Source organism: Petromyzon marinus, chromosome 14 (assembly GCF_048934315.1).
Source record: "Petromyzon marinus isolate PM22_M1 ecotype Great Lakes invasive population chromosome 14, UKy_Petmar_22M1.pri1.0, whole genome shotgun sequence".
In the NCBI taxonomy this organism is placed as follows: Eukaryota; Metazoa; Chordata; class Hyperoartia; order Petromyzontiformes; family Petromyzontidae; genus Petromyzon; species Petromyzon marinus.
The window spans coordinates 8546260-8572750 of NC_133680.1; the positions used below are offsets into that span (position 1 = coordinate 8546260).

At 45.8% G+C, this 26491-nt stretch overlaps 1 protein-coding gene across 1 annotated transcript in view; it reads right to left on the reverse strand.

Annotated features, from left to right (window-relative positions):
• LOC116942353 (ras association domain-containing protein 3-like) overlaps positions 1 to 26491 on the reverse strand; it is an 84207-nt gene that overhangs the window by 36013 nt on the left and 21703 nt on the right. The window contains exon 2 of the mRNA XM_032954143.2: positions 4099 to 4202. Coding sequence (XP_032810034.2) covers positions 4099 to 4202 — 104 coding nt within the window. The remainder of the gene's footprint in view (positions 1 to 4098; positions 4203 to 26491) is intronic.

Consider the following 26491-nt stretch of genomic DNA (forward strand, 5'->3'; position numbering starts at 1 on the left):
TCTCGCACGAGTGTAAGTGTGATTTTTTTCCCACCCCTATTTTCAGAACCTACCCTTTTAACAGAAAATAAATTGTATTATGAACACAGAGGTCTTTGCTTAACGGCATGCGAGAAGTAAACTAAGCTCATCTTGTGAAAACAATCTCCAAATAAACAATGTTTGTTTGACTCCGTTGCTACTGCAACCCATGGCTTGAACACAACTCCTCAAAAGTCATGACCCAATAGCTATGCAACAAAGCATGAATTGACAAAGGTGCAAAAACACCGACATTGACAGGAACGCTGTGGTCAACTCCAAACACAAATAAATGCAGAAACTACAATAAACCGTGCTTCTGCATATTTTATATATACGGCAGAATGCCGTGTCTTGTACCGTCACGTATGAATAAAATATTCGTGTAGTTAAATCTGCACCTTGGCTTTCCAGACCAATATTTCACTTTGAATATGAATCCGAATTGAAGCTCGGCTCATACATGTTTCCATGGGTGAGGATTCCGGCACGCACGAGTTTCAAGTACGCGATGGATGGGCAACACAAACAGCGATGAGTTTAACAAAGGACCACTCCCTTAGATCGTACGGAGAGCTCCTTTGCTGGGAATTTTTTTTCCTACTCAAACAAAATCTGGTTGCAGTAGCCGGGCTTGGCTTGCCCTGGGAGGTTTGGGGAAGGAAATGGAAAAAAGAGAGGTGTTCACACTGCGCGTAAAAAACAACGTCCATCCCTGCCTGAGAGCCCCATCCCTTTTTATCGCCCAGTGCTGCCCCCCCCCCTTATGGCGAGCCAGCCCCCCCTGGGGGTGACAAGGACCAGGAGGCGGGGGTCTTGCAAACGTAGCAGAAGCCGCAGCCTTGGGACGTCAATGGCATGGCATTAACACAGGAAGAGCGGAAACCTGCAGGTAGGTGTAGCCTTGAGAAAATATCCTGAAAATGTTTCGGTGTCGGAACATTGCTCTAAGGTGTCGCACGCATCCATACATTTTTTTTTAGGCCCTGACATTTTTTTGGCCAGTCTATGTTCGTTTCTGTCTCGTCCTTTTTTTTACGTCTTTTTTACGAGTAAAGTCACCTTACTCAACGTCATTACATTTGCGTTATTGAACCAGGTGGCAGCCCCGTTGAGACAACCGATCGCTTTTACGAGAGACACCTGTGCGGTTTTGGTTGTTGATTGATCGATGGCATTTATTTCCTCAGACGAAAGCACACTGAGATTCATTATCTATTTTACAATGGACACTGTCACGATACAGAATGATGATGGCCGATGGGAAAGAATTGTAACAGTGGCAGACAAAGAATGGAAATGCGTCCACTGGGGAGATGGAGCCATGAAATCAGTTCGTGTGCAGGTGCCAGGTGGATTATTACATCGCAGAATCGCGACAGGTGGCGGCGGCGGCTTGGGAGGCCTTCATGCAGCAGTGGATGGACCATGGCTGATGATGATGATGGTTAATGAAGAGCCAGATAACATTTATTTATTTCAACTAATAAATTATCTGTTGACGATGCTGCTGCTGCTGCTACCGACAGTGACAATGATGGTGATGCCATGGCTGCTGCTGCTGCTGCCACTGGCATTGATGATGCAATGAGTTGGCTGTAACTAAGACACACCATCACTCGTGGGCCTCTTCCTCTGTCTATCGCCTGCTGTGAAATTTGGAGTTCCTTGCTGAACTGTGGAGGAGGCCTCCACCACTCAGCACCGAGGCCTCTCCTCATCTGAAGTGACAGAATCGGCAAATCTGCAGCCAAGCACCACAAGCTATCTGCATCCTGTCCCGTGGATGCAAAATTTCCCACAATTATAACGCTGCGGCAGGAAAGCTGCTGGATGTTTGTTTTGTTAAATGTTTCAGATTTTTTTTTTTGCCCCCCTTCTCCCTCTTGATATCCCTCGGAGACTGCGGCGACAATTTTCACCGACACGTAGCATTAAGCGGCCGCACAATTCCTCGCGTGTAGTTTTAGTTTACCGCAAAACACTGGGACTGTGCCATAACAAAAAAATATTTATACTGTACATAATTTGACAGACATTTCACAGAAAGCCGGGTGGGTTAAACAACGTATTGCATTTGTTACGGAACAATAATATATAAATGTAAAAACATTTATTTCTTGACAAAATAACCTTTCCATTTGGTCGTGCTTTCCCACAGCCAAGTTTTGCAACGACCTGGGAAGTCTCAGCCCATAAAATCACCATTAAAATGAAAACCTGGGGCTTTGGATGGCTCGCAGCACTTTGTAATGTAATCCTTCTAAGGAGACCTGACCCTCTGTGATTCAAACACTGGCGTGCCTGGCCAAAGGCCATTACAAGTACCGTGTAGCTGTAAAATCTATAAACTGGCGAGGTGCCTCTTAACACCAAGAGCCAGCGCAGTGATCAGAGCAAAACAATGAAACACACGGTGGGTGGTGTGCAGGGCACTGCCTTGACAGTTCCCCTGAATTATTCAGCTCCTCCTTCCCATCCTTTCACCACGTCACAGTCTCTGTGGCCCCTGCCCTTTACAAGCTGCCCCCTGCCCACACAGCCACCACTCCCAGTGTGCCCTGCCCTTTCCGCCTCCTTTAAAAGTCGTCGCCACGAAAGTTACATTTTCATTGTTGTCCTTAACGCCTGTGATTGCTTTTGGCTGACCCACCAATGTTTGTGGGTGTACATTTGTTCAACTTCTTTCGCACGGTACATAGCCAACCATGGCAATCGTGTGCACACTTGTTACTTTTCTCCAGATTGATGATCGCACCCGCCCTTCACTGCACGCACCGTGTAGCTGTAATCAGTTTGAGTACGCAAACTGTAAATGTTGTGGATTCACTCTTCAACACACCGGTGGGCTAAAGTAGTGAACTATTTGTCTTTTGTGAACGTGACACTTTTTTGCTGATTGGCTGTGTCGGGTGGTGGAGGGTTACGACGCATTTATAAATAACGCGATCTAACCCAAAAACCTTTATTATGAATGATATTGGTCGCGAAAGCCTACGTGTTAAACTGATTATGTGTTCTAGTGTACGTTCAGAATATTTGATTGAAAATGTTCGTATGGATACTGAACCAATATAAGGAAACTATTAAGTAACCAATAACCAGCAGGAAGCCTTCGTGAGTAGGACACCCCCACCCCAACCTCCAGAGCGTGGCTGTGCCCCCACCACCAGCCCACTCCAGTGATGTCTGCCTCGGCATTTCTCACCGACCGGTTCTCCTACCTCAGTGCTCTTCATTACACGGCCGGGCCACTGTCGGCCCTTGGTGGTGGCCTTTAATGGAGCCCCTGACGTGCAGCATCTGACAATGCACAACATGTGACAATACCCCTCCCCCTTGCAAGCGGTGTGGCGGCCCTCACATCGATATCTTATCGGCGAAAGTGGGCCACCAAACCCCCACCCCCCACCCCCCCTCTGAAAACGAGTGAAGAACAATGATTTAGCTTGTTTTGATATGTATTACAGTATTTTTTAAGTGTTGGGGAAAGTGCTGTTAGCAAGTAGCACCCGTGAAGGCCAACACAGCACACGACATCCACCACTCCCCAATCACGCTGCCGCTTATAACAAATTGCTTTGTCCACAGTTGCCAAGTCTCAAAAAAGTGCTAAAAACTCGCCCAGGAAAGGTCCCATATTGTAGCCGCTCACCCCAAGCTATAAATGCCCCGATAGTGCATTGTCTTTGTGCTGTTCGCCTTTTGGCGTCCTCTGGTCTAACACTTTGAGACTCGGCTCTAAAGAAAGCTGTCTCTGGTGTGGACCAATCAGTTTCAAAGACAATGCCATATATAATTATCAGAGCATGTGTTTTTTGTTTGCATGTTAACCACAAGTACGTGTGGTTAATGCGGACAGGATTCCTTGAATAAGGATTCTGTTTGGTGTTTTAACATCTTGACACCTGTTTTATTGCCAGAAAGGGTAAAACCTATTGTTATAGCCTGTAGAGAAAGGGCCGTCGCATTAAGAGGAAGGGGTGGCCGGGTAGAACCACCCCGCGTGACCTCCAACCACCCCCTTGCTCCGGCGATGGCTTCTCAGCATTTCCCCCCACCGCCGGCTTCTCTCACCTCGTCGAGCTCCTGCTCGGAGGTACTGCCCAGCTGGGAGCGCTGCCTCTGGCAGTCCAGTCGGATGAGCTCGCGGCAGCGGTGGTGGCACGTGAACTTGCAGACTGCACTCGCGAGCGAGGGCGACAGCGCGCGCATTCACATTTAGTATAAGATGGCAGGTGTAGTCTCCGCGCATCAAATGTGAAAGTATCCTTTACACCACCCACCGGACCTACGGCCTTCTGAGAGTCAATAATTGCAGCAGTATTGATGCGGTACAAGCACGCAGTGTCTCATCATCAGCAGTCAGGCTGCCAGCCGTTGCAGGCAAGCACCCTTTCTCCTTAAGGGCACTTGTTCAATACAAAATTATATCACAATAATAATTACTGTGTAACAAAAAAAATTGTGTTCCTTGGTTGGAAGTGTTATTTCCTAATTGCTTATGCCTCAAACGTACAGAAAATTGCTATTATTCCCCACTACTATTGCCATTACATTCAGTGATATACGGGCATTACGATTTACGAGTAACATTAGTACAAAAAACATGACTAAGGATTCTGTAATGTCTGGTACGGGAGGAGGTCCATGGGGGTTGACACCATGAGTTACCATACTGGGTGACATAAACCCGAGTGACGCCACTATGTTGAACTTCTTTTGCACCGTACGTAGCCAACCGTTCTAATCGTAATTGATTGAATAAAAAAACCAGGACATGATGAGAAGAAGAATATCTCACAACCCCTGAAGAGGGGAGATCTACATGTGAGCGCACTGCCTTGAGTGGACTATTATACAAATGAAGTATTATGCCACAGACGAAAAGTGGGGCTTTTATTTCAGATGTTCTAGGACAGATACCCTAAACAGGGGACAATCAATTAAAAAACCAAGACAGATGGGAAAGCGAGGACACGTGGCAACTCTGCTCAGCAATTGCTAGGTAATTTAGAATGCAGAGAGGTTCCAGCATCATTGTAATCACCACACCAGTTTGCCCCTGTTAATGCTTGGTCAGTCATTTGACTCCCTCTTGTGGCCAAATTGTTATTACTCTGGTCAATGTGGTGGTCCATTGCTCCCTCTTGCCCGATCAACAATCCGCCGTTCTCTGGCTCAGCCGCATCTTGATTAAACTGGAGTCAGTGCCGGATTATCCTAGTAGCAAAAGTAGCTACATATGCTACAGGTCCTGCACTTTCAAGGGCCCCGCGCTAAATGCTTTCAAGCTATCAATTCCGGTTCAGTGATTCTGCACTTGCTCTATTACTATAGCACTATACCACCTTAAACTTTTATGAACGACTGGGTGTTTACGGTTAGCGATTTGAAGAATTATCTGGATGTATAGCAAATGAAAAAATACAATTACTTTACTATGCAAATAAAACATTTATGTGTTTTAATATTTATGTTTTTTTTTTTATTTAGGGCCCCTTTATAACATAATGCTACAGGCCCCGCACTAGCTTAATCCGGCACTGACTGGAGTCATTGACCAACCAGCTGTCCAACTATCGCAGTACTGTATTTTTTATCAATTCACATTCGAATAATCGTTTACGCAATAACATTAAAACACGATGTTGTACTATGATGGTAGGGCTTTTATTTTTTCTATTTAGCGCGGCAAATGTAAATATTTGCCTAAACTGAAAAAGCCAGAACATAATTACGTATTTTTTTATGTAAGCTGTAAGATATGATACATTTGCAAATGTATAACAGTCTTCACTGTAAGACTGCCAGTACCTTAAGGGCACCACGGTGGCAAGATGTTAACTACCTCGCCTGGTATACAAGAGGTCGTGGGTTAAATCCCGACCCTGACGCCATGATATTTGGAGTTTTCGTGTCTCTCTTCCCGTGGTCGTGTGGATTTTTTGTCCGGGTCCTCCGGTTTTTCCCTCTACATTTAGAATCAACGTCACGCGTTTAGAGTATTTGGCTGCTATACATTTCTACATGATAAGCCACTTCGTTGAGCTATCATTTGTGGCCAGGTCGCTTCTGAAAAACAATTACACATCTCAGTGGGCCTTACCTGATAAAATAACAAGCAAAAAAACTTTAGTTTAATATCTTAAGTGAAGTGTGACACCAAGCGGTTCACTATCGGGGCAATGATGTTATTCCACTAGGGGGCAATAACGGCATGCAGTGTTTCGTGGAAGGTCTGACTCTTAAAGTCGATGCACGTTCCCATGCCTCAAGTTATATTTTGAAAGCCACTTTATTATCATGACTGTATTATTAAAAGTGGTAATATCGTCGTCGTCATTAGCAACAGTAGCAGCAGTATCAGCAGCAGTAGCAGCAGCATAAATAGCAGTGATATCAGTCGCAGCAACAGCAGCAGTCGGGATGTAAAGAATTGCCCCCGGTGATTTGATGAATTATGTATCCCAATTCAGAAAAGCCAACTCGATTCAAGAACTCAATGTTTTAACAATGCAATGGTCGTAGTCTCGTGGTTGCAGGAGTCACATGAATCCATTACTCATTTGAATTAATAAAAAAACACGTTAATTCTTACACTCGCTACTCAATGCAGGTGTCCCTAGGTAAAGAATCAATACTAATTTAATTAATTGATGCAGCCTTCCACCTATAAATAGCAGCATCGCAAGACGCAGCGATCATTGACATTGTGACATCTTCCCCATGTTCAATCTACCACCTCCAGCCGTGTAATCTCGACTCCATCATATTCTAATCTATCATATTCTAACTCAAACCTCGGTTTATGATTTAATCAATCCACCTAAAATGTGATAGCCCTCGCCATTAATTTTCATACAGCAGATGTTTCATTAATCTACCATCATCCCCTCTAAAAGTAAATTATCTTGCCAATACAATCATGAACACAATACATCAGTGTGCATTCGAGTGTAGTTAAACCTGGCTAATGTCAACTATTATTGTGGTGTGTGTTTACGTGCCCACTTGTCCTCAAGTAAGTTTAAACAAGGCAAAGGTGCAGGACTGTAATGTCTTGCTCACGCCACTGCTGGCGAACAGGCTGCCACGACAGGGAGCCCTCGAGAGCCCCTCTCGAGGGATATTTGGTCTACTCTTCCACGCAGGCCAAACGTCTTAGAATATGTAGGAGTGCCTACCTCTCCACTTTACCCCACCCCACGTGACATGACGGTTGCCTTGACCTGTGGCTATCCTGACCCATTCACACTTTTGGGTGGACAGAGGATGTGTGGGATTTTTTTTTTTAAACATGCACCAGTGTTTCAATTGCCGCAGCAGGAGAATGAACCGGCGATCTCCGGATTGCCGGGTCCGGTATCCTCACCAGCTCACCATTATGCAGCGTCATTCAGAGGTATACCGTGTGGCATTGTAAAAGGGGGCTTCGTGCTCACTTGGTGTGACAGGGCTACAATCGTTTCAACAAGAGCCTGCACGGGCAAGAATGATGCCGCTGTTATCCTTTTCTCTGTCGAGAAACTAGAGGACACAGCCATTCTGCAGAAGACAAGGGCAACGAGTCGGACATGTGCCAACACGATCGTGTCGACGATGATGTTGTTCACACAGCAATGGATTATGTTTGTACTGTCATCTTGATAAACTAAGACAGAGGCGGAGAGGTGGTGCGGTAGTTAGCGCACTGCGCCATCAACTCGGTGGTGACTTCATTTCATTTCCATCCCCACGGCTAACATCGATGGTGAGTGATATTTAAACCGATTGTGAGTGATATTTAAACCGATGGCGAGTGAAATTTAAACCGATGGCGAGTGAAATTTAAACCGATGGCGAGTGATATTTAAACCGATTGTGAGTGATATTTAAACCGATGGTGAGTGATATTTAAACCGATGGCGAGTGATATTTAAACCGATTGTGAGTGATATTTAAACCTATGGCGAGTGATATTTAAACCGATGGCGAGTGATATTTAAACCGATGGTGAGTAATATTTAAACTGATGGAGAGTGATATTTAAACCGATGGAGAGTGATATTTAAATCGATGGTGAGTGATATTTAAATCGATTGTGAGTGATATTTATTTAAACCGATGGTGAGTGATATTTATTTAAACCGATAGTGAGTGATAGTTAAACCAATGGTGGGTAATATCTATTTAAACCGATGGTGAATGATATTTAAACCAATGGTGAATGATATTTAAACCGATGGAGAGTGATATTTAAACCGATGGTGAATGATATTTAAACCGATGGAGAGTGATATTTAAACCGATGATGAATGATATTTAAACCGATGGAGAGTGATATTTAAACCGATGGAGAGTGATATTTAAACCGATGGAGAGTGATATTTAAACCGATGGAGAGTGATATTTAAACCGGTGGTGAGTAATATTTAAACTGGTGCTGGTCGTTCGTCCCCCATTCGCCAAACCGCACTAACCCCCACAATCTGACACGGTACGTGGAGGAGGCCTCATCTAGCAGTGGATTCAAAACGGGCTGTAGAAAATCGTTATCTTAAGCCAATACCAGAGGACATGTTAAATTATGAGAATAATCGTGTAGAGAATACTGTAAATCTAAGTTAAACTTTAAAACGATCTTATTCACGGAATAACATTAAAATGCACGTCAATGGAAGTTGTGATTGGTGTGGATCTCTAATGTTAAAACAACAAACATTTGCAGATTAAGTCACGACGAAAGTGCTTTTTAAAGTTTGAAGTGAAGGATGCTGCAATCGTGATTCAGAGGACGTTTCGAAAATAAGAGGAACTTTCGACCTCGACATAGAAACTGGGAATTTCTCTTTTGTTTTTGGAAGAGATTTTTATCACGGTATTTGCGTATTTCAATGAGGGGGGGGGGGGGGGGGAACCGGCCAAACCAGCCCAGTGGCGCGCGCGCGTACACACACACACAAAGACAAATATCCCCCGTGTAGCCTACGTAGGCTGTTGGGGCAAGTGCTGTTTTGTTCGGCCAGCATGGCACTCGAGGGGTTGGTGAGGCCAGTACCACAACAGGCCGCAATTGTCTCTGCAGTTTTTTTGTATATTTACACCCTACCAGGTACTCTGACCGAGTCGACCTAGGGGAGGCCAATGACAATCGCCTACTGACGTAAGCCGTGGCTGAGAATCTAAGTCAAAGAGCCCCGAGTTTATCTGCGCCACGAAGCTCACCACCACAACACCGCTCCCCACAACAAAGACACACACGAACAAACACACACGCACACGCAGGTGTAAGCTTGTATGGTACACCTGCTTTTCCACCACGAGGTATTTGGGGGGTAGGGGGGGGGGTGCTACGAGGTTGGCTGCCGGCCAGCCCCTGCCCTTCACCCGGGTGCACTGCCAGGCCACCACACGGTGGGCACCGCCGGCAGTCCCACGGTCGATATCCCCCGAGCCGGCAGCAGGAGGCTAAATGGCGTGGAACCGCAGCGAAATCGCCCGCAAACACACCGTGTCAATTTTTTTTTATTGTTATTTTGGATTCCGTCGTTATACGAGCGGCTAACCTCGTGGTAATAACTCGTCGAGACCGTCATGCGTAGTAAGGGCAGCGAGTGATGGGCTAACGCAGCAGTACTTGCAGCAGGAAGCCTGCGGGCTGACAGCAGTGAGCCTGCGAGCTGACAGCAGTAAGCAGTGAGCCTGCTGGCTGACAGCAGTGAGCCTGCGGGCTGACAGCAGTAAGCCTGCTGGCTGACAGCAGTGAGCCTGCGAACTGACAGCAGTAAGCCTGCTGGCTGACAACAGCAGTAAGCCTGCTGGCTGACAGCAGTGAGCCTGCGAACTGACAGCAGTGAGCCCGCGAGCTGACAGCAGTGAGCCTGCGAGCTGACAGCAGTGAGCCTGCGAGCTGACAGCCAAGCGCAGTCGTTGTGCTTTACTGGCGGCAGCTGCCACTGGACTGGAGTCGTCTGGGATGATGACAGAAGCAGCCTCTCCCTCTCTGTTGCATGGATGCGCCTCTGCATTGCGAGTTGGCTTAAAGGGGCGGGGCGGTGTGGGGGAGGGGGGGTCGTGACACAGTCAATGATGAACAACATTTAAACCCTGAACAGAATTACCTACTATAATGAGCCAAGAATGTCTGTGTGTCCCGCGCGTGACGTCACTCCACGTCGGCCAGCCCCCCTCATTAATAATCATGAGCAGGTGACATCCTCCACATGGACCCCCCTCCCCCTCGTTAATAATCATTATAAGGTGACGTCCTACAAATGGACACCCCCTTCCACATGGGGGGGGCGAGGCGCCTCCTCTCCCCTCCTGGGCGTCAACTTACAACCCTCACTACAAAGGCAGAACCCTCACGTCACGTGATCTCCGTAACGCTGTTGAGACATCAAAGTAAAAAGGACGTCATTATGAACAAGGGATTATAACCTTAAAATGAAATAGGTCTGCGTCACCGCGCCCTTACAAACTGCACACGAATTGATGCAATGAATATCACGTCGCGCGCTGCTTTTCGCTTGCAAGTTTCAGATTTTACTGCAATACACCCGTGCTTGGACGGGCAAAAGGCGAGTGAGTAATGACAGAGCCTTCATTCATCTATCGTGCGTTCGGCTCTGGCTCTCGCCCAGTGTGCATGCGAGGAACAGCCACGACCCCCATCCCATGAAGTGTAATTTGGGATTCAATATCCCACGCGATATTTTTAGGAACACTCAGAGGATGGCTTCGAGCAGGGATTGTCTGCATAAGGCACCGTCACTAGAATTCCAAGGTATGCCTAACTAGAATAATCCTGTAGAGTGTCATTGTACCCTACATTCCTACAATCCAATTAACGGAGATGTACAAATGAAATTATCATATAATACGGGTCCATCCATTTAGTACGGAACGCAAAAATCTGTCGAAACTTGACTCCTCCCCCCCTCCCTGTACGCACGCGGACTTTTTACCCCCCCCCCGAATCCTATAGAACGGCCGATATTTAATCCACGCAGAAACAATCAAGGATTAATAATATTAACGTGTTTAAGCAAACAGTCCACCGCCGGCCGCATTAAAGAATTAAGTTGCGTACCTTAAAAACAGGCTTGTGCTTTCGCTACGTTGTCCCCACCTGAAGAAGGCCGCTTGAGTTGCGCCCGAAACGTCGTGATTTAATTTAGTATTCATTTATTTTATTTATTTTTTTACTTACGTGACTTTACCGAAAAAAAACACAGAGTATGAATCCTTGCAGTCACGAAAGCTTCAAATCTAGAATTAATACTTTTTAAAACGTTTGTCTGGTGTCCGCTCGGTTCAAACGGCGACTGAACCCAGTGGAACAGGTGACGACGCATTATAGGGGTTTCGTCAACAGACGCAGTGTCATGCTGAAGCACAGCAGCGTGATAGCTGCAGTCTGCTGGGCCACCGTCTCAAGATCCACAGCGTCGCTGGCGTCGTCATCATCATCATCGTACAGCTTTTGATTGTTATCAGTTGTCAGAAGACTCCTTAGCGTGAATGCGCTGGTGTCGTTTGACACTGGCCTGCGGCAGCTAAAACCTTGAGCCAGGGGCAGTCTGCAGTGAGGAGTCCAGATTGCAGGATGTGTGACCCATGGGGCAGGCCGCCAGACTATTGAGCTGCGTGATAGCTGCAGTCAGGGGCACGGTGGCACACAAGTGACACCTCTCCCACAGTCCCACTTCTCCCGGCAGTACTTGCTGTCCGACAGCTGAAGAAACTGAACTGTGGCTCATTTGAAGGCCAATGTAGACAAATTATTATCGAGGCTTCAACCCCCCCCCCCCCCCCCGTTTCCTATGCATTTGGGTTGGGTTAACCCCCCCCCCCCTCCCCCCTCCATGCGTACGTACTAAATGGATGGCCCCTAAGGCGAGACGAGTGTGTATTGTAGCATTATATTCGGGAATGGTGTTCTGGACTGCTCCGGACATGTACACTATATATAAACATAAGAAGCACACATGTTCTAATAAAGCTAAAGGTGGCAAAGGATGCAGCTCTGAAATTACTCGTTCAAGCCACTACTGGCAGAAGGGCCTACTCTTCCACACTGATCAGGCATCTTGGAAGATGTGGGAAGACCCCACACCTTAACCCCACCATAAGCGACTTGCTGATCGACTAACTGTGGTGTGCCCAGAGGTATGGGGTTTGGGGGGTGGGGGTTTTAAAAAAAAAAAACGCTTGCATCGTTGTTTCAATTACCACGCCGCCGGAAGATGGAACCGGAGGGCCCACTGGATTGCAAGCCCGGTGCGTTGACGGTTACGCGCCACGGCAGCATACATACATTTCCATTTATTTGGTATAGCCCTGTGAGCCATTCGGCTCTTGAAAATGACCCTCGCATTACACCCGGAACGTATTAAAACCTTGTTGAATGTCATCCCATTTGCAAACGTAGCGGTTAATTTTGGCGGAATTAATTAATCGCTGCAATTCCTTCAAGGAGAGCAGTTTCGGTGGTTTCCCTTTGCTGGAACGCGTTTTAACTTTTTTTTTAATTTATATATACATCGGGAGCCCAATTTGCCGCCGTCCGTTGAGCAGCCGTGAAAGCGTCCACAACGGTGCCCTTCGTGGCTTCAGGCGAATCCGCTGATCGCATCAAAACACAGCGCCCGGCAAATCGGCTGCTGCTGGTGCAGCAGGCGTCAAGGTCACCTTTCCGGTAAATAGGATAAGTAATGACAATGTACTTTAATTCACATTTTTTTTTTACAGCCTTCACACTGCGGAGGCATCCCTGATAGAGGTGATTTCCTTTTTTTTTACAATTTATACAACCACTTTAAAGCAAGGTACACACACGCCTGTAAATCACAATGGCCCGCAATTTCCATTAGAGAACCCCGTTAAAGTATGAATATTCCATTACAAAAACAGACAGGACATTTGCAAATTGACGGTGAGAGAAGTGGTAAATTTGAATCTGGAAACTGTAACTGCCAACAACTTAGATAGGGAGGTGACTGACTGCTGCATTAAAAAAAAAACAACTCCATAGTGTGATAACTCTGCAGCAATTTGAATGCCGAAATTGTCATGCAAATGAATCCCGTAGATTTTTTTTTACACCCGTAAGATGAGACAACTCGCAAATGTGTACCTGGGATGTTCCTTTGGCTTCAGGTTATCAGATAATCTTTAAATTTCGCCACTGAAATGAAAGTTCAAGGGGAAGCTCTGCAAATGTTTGCTCACACCACTGCTGGTGGAAAGTCGCCTGGTAGAGGGTGGGTATACCCACACTTTACCCGACCATGCGCGATCTTCTAATCGACTTGCCGTGCTGTGCCCAGTTACACTGCTGGCTGGACAAGAGGGGAGGTGGAAATGAAGGAACGTGCACCATTGATTCAACTGCCACGGCGGGAGATCAAACAGAACCAGCGATCTCTGGATTGCAAGTCCACTGTGCTAACCATCACACCACTGTGGCAACATCCCTCTCCTGCCAAGATATGAGGTGTAAAAAATTAGGAGTTCGAGTGGGTATGTGCAATTAGTAAAAAAAAAATCAAAATATATTTTATGTTTAAAAATACAACAGTTATATCATCGGACCTTTTTTTGCCAGTATCAAAGTATTAAAAATAATAATAGGTTTTACCCTTTTGGCGTTCTCTGGTATGACACTGGTGACACTAGGCAATAAGAAGGCTGCTGTCTCTGGTGTAGGCCAATCCGTTTCAAAGACAATGCGTTTATTATTATTATCAGTGAACGTTTTCTTGCATGCTCACCGCAAGTACGCGTGGCAAATGTCGACTTGATCCCTCGCAAAAGGTATCAATTTGGTGTTTGAACATCTTAACACCTGTTTTATTGCCATAAAGGGTAAAACTTATTTTTATTTTTCATACAACAGTTCTTACGTGTTTTGCAAGGACCATTTTCAAATGTAAACAATGCTGTATCTTGGTATTCAGAGCTGCCCTCTAGGGAAAGTGTGAAGCTTCCGCTGCTGGTGAAGGCCCCAATTAGGAGTAATGATCCTCCCGCTCATTCTCTCCCAACACCCGATATTTTTTGTGTTGCTTCGCTTTGTAACATGTTTTCTTGGGTTTTAAGAAATGGTGTCTCTTTGAATCAGAAAGCAGCGGATGGTTAGCGAGCTCCCCGCTGAGTCAACCTGCACACAGTTCACAATTCTTATAGCTGCCTCCGATTATTATTTGTACACGCACGTGCACTTTCCATTGTCGGGAGCATGTGAAGCAAGCTCGTGGATAAATCACACAACATGATCATTAACATCGTTGTGGAGAATAAGAATTAAAAAAACATACATAAGCGTCCAAAATACGTCGTCTCCGCGTACCAGTCTCTCCACAAAAATGTTTTACAACCTGAATGGATTTTTTTTTTCTGCTGAGACAATATGATAAAACAAGTCCAGAATTTGCTTGTACAGCTGTATCTAAATGAAGAGACCTATTATATCTCGCAGTTCACCAGCATTCATTGGTTCAATTCTGTTGAAATTATGCACTCCCAGAAGGTTGTGGGGCTGCTAGGTTGTGTTAAAAAAATGTTTTATGTGGGGAGACAGATATGTGAAGGAGACATTGTCTGCTTGTCTACTTTTGCAGATATATATGGGTCGTTTGAAATCTGCTTCCAGGACCCATTCACTCTACCACACACAGGAAATGTACTGCTCTGCGAGAGTTTCAAATTAATATTTTATCTCCTGATCCCAGGAGCACAAATAGAATAACGTAGAATAAAAGAGACAAAGCAATTTTTTTTAAATATAAAAAAAATGACATAGAGAGTGAGGAGGCACGATGGAGAGTGAGGAGGCAACTATGACTACACGTCAAAAACTGCTATTGTGTTAAGATTGGCAAGTCTGTGTGGCACCAAACCAGTGGACGGTTGGAGAGTCTGCTTATCATCAGCCCTGTGCCTTAATGACTGGTATTCCCGTTTGAACTGTCACGTGCGCCTGCTTGTTATGACGGCAGATGGTGGGACATGTACCGCAACCCTCGTCATGCTTAGGATTCTTGGGCACAATTAACATTTTTAAATCTATGGGAGCACAAGGCCACTTATTCAGCATCACTAGGCTGAAGCCCTGTTCCATGGCAGCGAACTGCGAGCCACTCTTGTAGTCCGAATTTAGTTTGATTTTTGAAGACATCAGCAGAAGGCTTCGCATGGATGACAATCTAGAATTTAGTGCTTGTCAGGCCAGTTAAGTATATGCATCTGCAGGGACATTTGAATAATTCGGTATCACAGAGCTTTTAGATATGGAGATACATAAATATATCACAGTATTTTTTTCTGAATGGAGATAAAAGAGACGAAACATTTCCCGTCGACCAATCTGACACTGTGATGTGGTTACATTTCACCGTATGATCCACGAGGACATCACAGCATTAAAGCATAATTTATGCTTGTCTGACTCTGGTGCACAATTTTCACATACAATCTGGCAAACAAAAAGCCTTCAGCATCAAAATGGAAATGACTCAATACATTCATAAATTACACTGTGGCCTTAAAAGGAAAACAATATACACGAGGCAACATTTTGGGCAATGGCCCTTCTTAATAACAAATACATGCACATTAGACAATTAGTGTGCATTGTGTGGCTCGCTGATGGCAGAATGAAACGAGACGAATTGGAGGAGCCCACTGGATGGAGGTGGCAAGAGACCGTGAAGAGTGGAAGACATCGAGAGACATCGTTGCCCGGGAATGGGATGTTAACGGTGAAGAATGAGAAAGTCTCCCCTGTACTGTCCCACTTTAGTCCGTGTAGGTGACACGCAGTGGACATGACACATCTCTTGACACTGTTCATCACAGCACGACCACAGCATCCGACCCTCTTGACACTCGCCAGACAGATGAAATTGTATCGTTTATTTGATTACACTTAAATTTTGACTTTCAGCTTTAGCGACTGCAGGAAATCATTTTCTTTGGGTCTTTCGGTAAAGTCACATACGCAGGTGCAAAAAAAATAACAACAAAAATATTTTTTTAAAAACTACAACGTTTCGATCGCAACACAAGCTTTCGTCATCAGGAAGAAAAAAGAGAGGGAGGGGGGGGAAGCTGCTGAGGCAGACTGTTTTAAAGGTTTAAAATTGGTGTAGCCCTAGGGTCATAGACGAAGTGGGCGGGGCTAGTTATGTTAATGTGATAAATTAGCATGTTAATGGTAGATCGGAGGACGACGTCCACGACGAGGGCACGGAGGTGGCTTTGTTAATGTGAGATATTAGCATCTCGTCCGTGGCTGATCATTGTTTTAATGCGGTGGGCTCACACGAAATTGATTTCTCTAAGACGAAGGTACTTTGCAAACCCACTGGCTATCAACAAAGATTCGTTCATGAAGCCATCCACATATACAGACACAGACACAACTTCAATCGAGAAGATGGGTACAAACTGAGCAATCATTGGAAGGACGTTATCAACCAGTTTAAGTCATAACTGGCTGTGACGTTCCCATTCTAACACCTTCCGATGTTAGTTGTTATTTTCGGCTCTCTGATTTTAAATTAACAGGTTAAATTTCCCACACTAACACAGCCACCTCGCTCGCCATTAACATGCAAATCTCTCACATTAACATGCAAATATCTCACATTAACATAATCACTTCCGCGCCCTCGTCGTGGATGTCGTCCTCCGATCTACCATTAACATGCTAATTTATCACATTAACATAACTAGCTCCGCCCACCTCGTTTATGACCCTAGGGCTACACCCATTTTAAACCTTTAAAACAGTCTGCCTCAGCAGCTTTCCAGCTATTTTTTTCTTCCTGATGACGAACGCTTGTGTTGCGATCGAAACGTCGTCGTTTTTATTATAATTTTTTTTGTAATTTTCTTTGAACCTATCTACCGTGACTTTAATTGCGCTTGTTTACCCGGGAAAGCCTCACTGAATCTCAAGATATTTTTTTCAGGAGGGTCCTGCCGAGTTTTCACAGTAGGGGCAGTTGTCGCTGTGTGTTATCCCAATTAAATAATTTGGAGGTAATTTTCAGCATTGATTTGTTTGACCAAAACCAGTTACATCGTGTGTGTGTGTATAGATTGTTTGAGCTATGGACGGAATCGAGAGGACCCAGAAGAAACCCATGCGTAACAAGGACAGAATATACAAACTCCATACAGAAGTGCATCCGAGTCGGGAATCGAACCCAGGCCGCTCTTTGCTGCGAGGCCCGAGTGTTACTACTGCGTCCACCACCTTGCCGCCCCACAGATGATGATGATGATGACGACGATAATGATGGCAATGGCACAGCTCCCTGAGAGTTGCCCTATTTTGGCCACAGGGGAATCCAAGAATCCCGCATGCACGCCCGCTATCGCAGATCGAACCTCCCTCCAGGAGGAGGCCGCCCCTTGGCAGTCAAAACAGCGCGGGCAGCGCACGGGAATGCTGGAGGGGGTGGTGGTGTGGTGGGGGGCTGCGTCTCCCTAAATAGCCGCACAGCAGCCAGGCCGTCTGTGACAGAGGCGGGCGGCACGCACACTGCCGCCACGCTTTTTGGCGCAGGGACCACAGGGGAAGAGATGAATGCGGGGCTGCCGTGCCGAGGTCCGCAAAGTCAGAATTCCTTACGCTAAATATTGCATCGGGTTCACGTTCTGTTGGGGATTATGTCTGTACGTATGGTGAACTTATTTCGCACCGTACGAAGTCAACCGTGTTCATCGGAGGTGGGAAAGTTGGTAGATAACTGATACCATGATTAATATTTAATACTGATTGCTATTATATTTGTGATATTGTTGCATCAGGGCCGTTTTTCTTGGGTAGGAGATATTTTATCTAAATGGAAATAAAATTAATAAATCCACCTCCGTTCTGTATTTCAACATTAAAAATAAAACATTTGTTTAGTCTATCAGACTATTTGCCTTCTCGACTTATGCTGACTGGCAACATTTGCCAAAGCAAGCAAGATCTGGACTAGTTTTGACCTCCTGGACCTCATCAGCAGTCTGGCTTGCTAAACAAATAGTGCCGCTTTACCAGATGTTGTTGCCAAGAGCATTCCCTCTAAACGTCAAGGCCCATGTCAGGACAACAAACAATATTCCACTCTGTGGCTCATTGGGTTCTTACCTGCTTTCACAGCATACGCTGCGTAAACTGCAATGGTATTTAACATTCCGTCATTCCACGATACATTCAAACACCCATCGACGTTGCGTAGCATAATACTGTAATTTTCAGTTTTGTTCCACAAACCTATTTAATTAAACTCGCAGCACACAGCTGTGTTGTGGCATCGGCTTAATTACTTCCATATGCTTATCGGCGCGTACACGGGGTCAATTGTATTACACGAGTTGCATTAAACACGATGTGACACACGTTATGTGGAATTAAACATATCCTTTTGAATGATTTACGTAAGAATGTGCAGCAATTCGCGCAGTGATTATTGCCCTGTGCTGCAACCCCAAAAACCTGAGATGGATTCCTGGGCCTAGCCACTGCCAGGGGCAAGTGATATCTCAACTGGCCCTGCGTTCCCCTTTCACCAATCCTCACTGAGCAGTGTGGTGAAGTATGGTCAAACGAACCCCATGAATGGCGTGGCTTAGGAAGGCCTTCATCCAACAGTGTATTGACAAAGGGCTGCAATTAATAATAATTATTATCATTATTTTCCATCCTGTGTGCATATATGTGCTTTCAATTGTGAAATTTGTTACGTGAAATCTTTCATTTTGCTTATTGTCCTACTTTACACTGAGAAACACAATTAACTTCCTATTCACAGCCAGTCAGTCACTCGCCGAAAAAAAAACACATCCAAAACAGTTTAATGATCACATGACCAGCAAAGATTTTCAAGTCCGGCACCGCTGTGTGCATTTCATTGTTGGCATTCCTCGAGAGAGAGAAAAAATCCATCAACGCTGCAGAAAAATCATCAAACGTGTCGAGAACGCGTAAATAATGAAGCACGTCACCTCGGTAAAACTTGAAGGCTGAAGAAGAGAGAGAGGGTAGCAAAAAATAGTGTGCGTGTGTGTGTGTGCACTCCGAAAACCCCGGGAGATGACCGATTGCCCACAACACCTCATGAGGTCACTGTGTGGGTTTGTAGCCAGTCGTATGTACTGTAGGTATGTTGGAACTTAGTATGTATGTTCAACTTCTTTCACACTTTGCGTAGCCACCCGTGCTAATCTAAGGTGCGGGGGAAGGACAGTGGCTTCCTCATATTGGGAGGAAGAGCGCTCCAGACGGCCACCATATGAAAGCACACGATGCAGTGACCGTCTTTGTTCGATGGCTATCCAAAAGCCACTGCTGCGAAGATGACCGGGTGAGTTCGTGTGATGGGTTATGCTCCTTGACGAGGTCCACAAGGTATTGTGGTTCATTTGTGACAAGCACAGTTGCGTGTAGCAGAGAAATGCAGTTTCTGCACTTTTACCTTTGTCTCAACCTTACAATCTTGTATACTGGACACTGCAATTGTCCACATTCACCGGGTTTTACTATACAGTAAAGTACATGCACAAATACGTATTCGCTGTGCTACTGATTGTGTTGGCAGGATAAGTTGCTATTAGAATGCACATGAATATATTACATTTGTTTATTCAGGGAAGCCTCACTGAGTCTCAAGACTCTTTTTCAGAAGGGTCCTGCCAAGTCTTCACAGTTGGGGGTGATGTTGCTGTGTGTCATCCCAATTGAGTAATCTGTAAGTTGTTTTCCAGCATTACGATTATTTGCCAATACCGGTTATATTGAAAAAAAACATTCAGATATGGAAGAAAAATTGGAAAACCCTGAGCAAACCCATGCAGAACAGGCGTAGAACATACAGAATTCACACAGAAAGGCACCCGAGTTGGGAATCGAACCCAGATAATTCTTGCTGTGAGGAAATCGAAACGTTCTTGCTGTGAGGCACAGGCGTTACCACTGTGCCAGCCTCCCGCCCTGATCTATCGATGCCGAGTCCCCATAATCGATGCTTCTGAGACCTCTACAAAGCCGGGTCAATAACCGTGAAATGAAAAGATGCGGGACTCACACGACTCGATATTTATTTTTTGAAGGCTGTGACATCGTTTGCTGCGAGCATTGTTTGGGATGCTTCAGTGCCTCCACACAAATATAAACCGTGTGCGCAAGTGTGCGTGCGTGTGTCTGTGTGCACGTGCGTGGAACATCAATTTACGGGTGAGAAGAGTGCCGGGGGATGTGAACAGAGACCCCACAAGAGCACGGGATCGTATCCCACACGTAGGGCTGTCCTTTTAAGCTCGTAAAGACGCCGGGAGTCGGAAGGTCGTGCGCGTCTGGTGTTGTATTCCTGTATGTACGTGCGTGCATTCATGTGTTATACGACTATGAAATGTTGCACACATGATTATCGCTGGTGCCATTCTCCTGTACATGGTGGCCTACCGGCACGAGACGCAGGAGGGCTGGTTGATACACGAGCGACGATTATAAACATGCGTTTAGACTATTCAGATTAGTTTGCTGCTATAAATGTCCAAATGATGCTGGGCCACTTTGTTGAGCTATCTCGTGTGACCAGGTCGCTTCTGAAGAATAAGTTGATACCTCAGTGGGCTTTGCCTGGTAGGATGGGAATGGTTTAGTGTTGTATTTGTTTGTGTTTGCGTGATTTGTTTACCTTTTTTTATACTTTGCACTACTGTCGTGTTTTCATATTGTTTGTTGCTATAACGGTCTTACCACCGTGCCCCCCCCCCTACTGAACATCTGCGACAAAGAGCTTTATAGCTCATCGGATTCCACCCGCAGTATAAATAAATAATCTGATCCTGACGGAAAGGCAGGCAAAGGAGAGAGCCTTGCCCCCAGACGACGATCCGAGATGAACGACATTTGGCCATCGCAGCGCCGAGCGTGACGGATGGCTACCGCGTGGGGAGGGCCTTCGTCCAGCGGTGGACTGACAACGCCCCACGACGAGACAGCGGCAGTGTACATCACCATTGTGTCGGCGAGACCCCGTCGAATAAATACCTTCCTGACCGGGTGTGAAATGTTGTCTCGCAGCGTTCGATTCACGCGCGGGGCACGGCCGGCGCGAGTATTTTGCTTGGAACGGGCGGCGTTTGGGGCGCAGCGCGGGCTGCGTCACGTGAGGGTTACCTTGTCACTCCAATAACACGGGGAGATTAAGGAAATTATGCGGGCACGCCAAGGCAAAATATTGTCTGCTGCTGCCGCGCAACAGACCATTTTGCTGAGAGCCGAATAATTTGAGCGACTTTTAATGACATTTGAGACAGTTGTATTGGGTTTTTCGCAGACCAAAACAAAACGTCGTGTTGAATGTTGGTTTTGCGAAGGTCAAACGCATGATTCAAAAATCATACGTTAAAACATATTTATTTTTGCTATTATTAAAATTAGCTGATGCTCCTGTGGTGGAGGAGTGCTGGTGCAGTGAGTGGTTCATGCACTGTGTTATGAACCTGGCGACCTGAGTTCAATTCGTGGCCGTGGCTCAGGTCAACACTGAGTGAGTGACGTCTCAGCCGGCCGCTGCTACCATCACGAACCCACGCTGACCGACGTGGTGAGGTATGGTTCAACACACGACATGGGGAGGCCTTCATCCAGCAGTGGATTGACAAAGAGGCTGTAGATCACGATTCACGAATACCGGACAGTTTGAGAGACTGGTCTTTTTTTATACAAAGTTGTCTTACATCTTATCCAAGTCGATTCCAAAAGTAGGCGTACGAACCCATTTCACTCCGGGCAAATGGAGCTGTGCAACTTGGGCACTCCCTCGGCCACGGTTTCTATTAAAAAAGAAATTATCACAGCTCCTACGCTCACTCCTCCAAACATTCACACTCCACATCTTGGCTGTGTACAGTGTGTGTGGCATGCACTGTTGGGGGTCAACTTCGCATTGTGTACACGTAACCAGGGTTCAGCGAGACGGATTTCGTTGGAAGGGGGAATGTATTTATTTTTAATTGGGGCCGGCATGGAAAACTAGAGCATCGTAGTTCTGTTTTGTCAATCACACCTTTGCTGTAAAACATTTCTTTAAACAAATCTTTAAAGAACCCCCCCCCCTCCGTTACGATTGCGCTAACTTCGCTGCGCGACGCGGAATTTAACTCCGAATTTCAGTCGTAACTACGCCAAAAGCGATGCAGACTTTTGCGCGTTGGTTGATTTCAGGCTTCCGCAGATTTCTGGCTTCCGCAGATTTCTGAACAGGCGTGGGTTTACCTGCAGGAAGTGCCTGGTGGTTGCACCGCGCCCTGCTCCGTGTGCAGGCTCGTCCAGGCGAGAGGCGCGGGTTTGTCTCAAATCCATCATTTTTGGTGGCTTTCGAATTTGTCATTGTCTATAGATTTTAAACGACCGGCTCTTAGCCGCCATAAACTGGTCTGGCGAAGCTCTGAAGCTTTCTAAATGCTGTTACGGTGGTTGCCAAACATAGTAGGTCATACTCCAAGCATATTAAAACGCTCTTAACGTGCGTGTCTTTTTGCGTGCGAAAGTAATAATACTGTACTTTCCTTTGGATCGCAATTGCTGCATTGCTATCATGTTTAATTTAGTATCCTACAAAATATGTGAAGTATATGTAGACACACTGCATTACGTATGACAGTTTGCAAATGCCTTGCAGATATACATTGAAAAACATCTGGACATTAAATACATTTATAAATTACAAAGCCCTTTGTGAATCCACTGCTGGATGAAGGACTCCTCCCCATGCCAAATTGGCCATGGGGGTTGTCTGCCCTTCTGTCACCACACTGGTCAGTGGGGACCACCATTGGTTCAGATGTCACCTGCCACTCATGTTAACCATAGCTGGGAATCGAACTGAGGTTGCCTGCTTTATAGAGCAGTTTGCTAACCACTGCGTCACCACTCCACTCCCTATGCACATTTAAAAGTACGCAATTATGTCTTCACTGCGATACATCCATCTTCGTTATTGCGACAAGGAGGTATTTTAGCCATGGGACACCACCTGATCTATCAGACAGACACAACACCTTTAATGTGCACAGGACAGCTTAGCTTGACGTCTCATCTAAAAGACATCGCCTTCTACGGCACAATGCCCACGAGAACTGCCGTGAGTCGCCTGCTTATTGATGGATCAGAGGGGAACAGAATCCTCTGCTCAACATCCAATGCCACCACCATCCCACAGTGGAATATTTAATCAGTGTAAGGTCACGGTGCAGCGCTGCAATTATTTGCTCACGCCACTGCTCCAGCGAAGGGACTCCACCAGAGAAGAGCTATCGAGAGCCCCTCTTGAGGGGTATTTGGCCTACTCTTCCACGCTGGCCAAACATCATGGAAGGGCTGGGAGTACCCACTCTTTACCCCACCACACACAACCTTGCCAATCGACTGCGGTGCTGACACTCATACTGCTGGGTAGATAGAGACATGGAGGGGGAGGGGGGAATCTAAGAAACTTGCACCATTGTTTCAACTGCCACGCCAAGAGATCGAACCAGCGACCACTGGATTTTACCATTGGTCTCCCATAATATTCACAGCCTCTTTTCGAGTCACTGCAGCATGAAGTATTATCCTGCCTCTTTTGATCTTGCGGACTTTTGACCGTAATTTATATCGCTGCCTCGTGCGGGTTAGTAGTGAAGGGGAGGCACCCAGGATGGGTTCAGATATCAACAGACACGGATTTTAGCCATAGCCTGGACTCAAATACAGGTCACAAGCTTTTAAAGCGCAGCGTGCCAACCACCTTGGCACCGCTTCACAACTTCCATACGCGGTAAATACTCCCAGAACGGACTCAACCAAGCGACCTGGCCACAAATGATAGCTCCACAAAGTGGCTTATCATGTGGACATTTATATTGCAGCCAAATGCTTGAATGTTGATGATAAATGTGGAGAGAAAACTCAGAAGACCCGAAGAAAAATCCACGTGACCACGTTGAGAATATGCAATCTCCAAATATACATGCGTCAGGGTCGGGATCGAACCGTGGCGCCTATATGTACCTCCTACCAAACGTTTTGATTTGCCTGCATAATTGAAGGTGCAATGTTATTCCTGCCAACTGTGTACACGCTATACGCTATTGCGCAACCATTGGCTGTAATGCAACGTCTTATTTTATCATCACCATTTCACAATCTCATCATTCGAAATGAATGTTTAGGTATCAACCACAAAATTGTATTTGCACAAAATCATAATGAAGCAGCATTGCACACGTAGGTCACATATACAACGTGTGGACTCACGTGCACACGCACTGCTCATACCGTGCTGTTGATAGCGGAGTGACTATGCACACATTTATCGATGATTACGATCAAGTCTTACGCTCACAATAGGTACTCATATCCAAGTACAATGTGTAAGAATCAATATTTTCTAATCACATGTGTTTCGTATGACGGGTGTTTACATGACCCCTGCAGTTACCTTAATATTAAAGAATAAACACATCTTTCTTGGATCGAATGATGACCCCACGCCACATTAATTAATCGAATCACCAGTGATAAATCACTAACACCCATAATATGCACACTACGTACACAATCTCACACATTTTATTCCATCGATGATATGTTTTTAACTGGGGTGTCGTGGTGGCGCAGTGGTTAGCACGTTCCCACTTTGACCAACTCGTTTTACCGAGCGTAGTGAAGTATGGGCAAACAACTCCCACGGTTATATAAGCAAGTCATTGCAGGGCTGTGTCTTTAATTTTGCCACCTTGGTATTATGTGACCAGTAACTCATTTGCTCACAGTATATGTCAATTCCATCTGTTTGGGGGGCACAATGGAACTTATTTTAAACTCACTCTCTGCTTGCTTCAAGTAGCTACGCACCGACTTTTATTTCAGAGTGTACCTGCACGTGGGTTAGGGTTTTTCCTTGCATCTGGTCTATGACCCATGGGACCGCACCACAATGGCCCACTTTTGGGACGTGCATCGCACTATCATTTAGTGACCTTGAGCAAGCAGATGTGTGCCCATGTACACTCAAGATGAGGTTTCAAAACGAGAACGCTGATACTGGCTTGCCGAGAGCTCGCTGGCCCTGGACCATCCAACAGAGCTAACGGAAGATAAATGGCCAATATAAATGAAGAGAGAGAGAGAGAGAGAAAAAAAAACATCTTTAAATTTACGTAGAGAAGGGGAAAATATGGAATTAGTTGCTTGGAATTACGTAGAGAGACGGACAGATGAACGTGTGGACTAGACAAGATGTGCAGGTAAAAAACATAAATCTACAAAATTCTCCAGATTACAAGACGCACCCCAAACTTTGTGCCCAGCGTCTTACAAATCTCGTCACACAGACGACTATATGATGCACCTTTGCTGTAAGCTAGCCTCATAATCCGAAGAGTACACTAACCGTTAATAAATAAATAGATCAAAAAAGTAAGTGGGCTAAGGCAGGACACACGCCGCTAGAAGAGACGACGGTCTATGGTCAAGAATAACAACGGAGTGGCAGCCAAGGGGATAGGACACGTCCGGGAAGGACGTCCACCTAGGAAGGTGCCGGGTGGACGGTGACATCGCAGGATTATGAGAGATGACGGCAACGTGGAGGAGGCCTTCATCCAGCAGTGTATGTATGTGTTTTGAACTTTTTTTGCGCCGTACGTAGCCAAACGTCCTCATCGGAGGTGCGGGGGAAGGACAACAAACTAAACACAAAAGGCCGTTGAAAGCAAATTCGTTTTCAAACTAGATTTAAAATTACACAGCTCAGTGGCTTCACAATATCGGAAGGAAGAGCGTTCCAGACGGCCGCGGAAGCGCATCTGACAGCGCGCGATACAGTGACCATCTTTGTTCGATGGTTAGCCAAGAGCCGCTGCTTGCGTGATGGTTTATGATGCTCCTTCAGGATATCAGCAAGGTACTGTGGTTCATTTGTGGCAAGCACTTTGTGCGTAATGAGTGCGACCTTACAATGTATTCGTTCGGCATCCAGAAGCCAATGCAGCTCAGCGACCACTGGATAGACATTGTCGGATGTTGCAGTACCCCGTCACGACGCATGTCAAAGAATGTTGTACACGCCGCAGCTTGGTAATTGGATTGAACGTGGCTGATTATGATGATGATGAATGCAACGATTTCGAGCTAAACTCATGATGTGCTGTCGTGGTGGATTGTGGGCAATGTAACAAAATACAGACGGGAGTGTTTCACCTCGGGAAAACAAAATAAAGAAACATTTTAAGTCTTGCTCTTGGGTCTCTGAAGTGTTTCCCAGCAGCATTTGTCGAAGCAGAAACACACTGGATCGGTTTAAACTTACGTATCAGCATGGTGCCCACCGATGAGAGTTTAGCTTCTTCAACAATTGATAGTTCACCTGCTTCAACAATTGAGAGTTTAGCTGCTTCAACAATTGAGAGTTCACCTGCTTCAACAATTGATAGT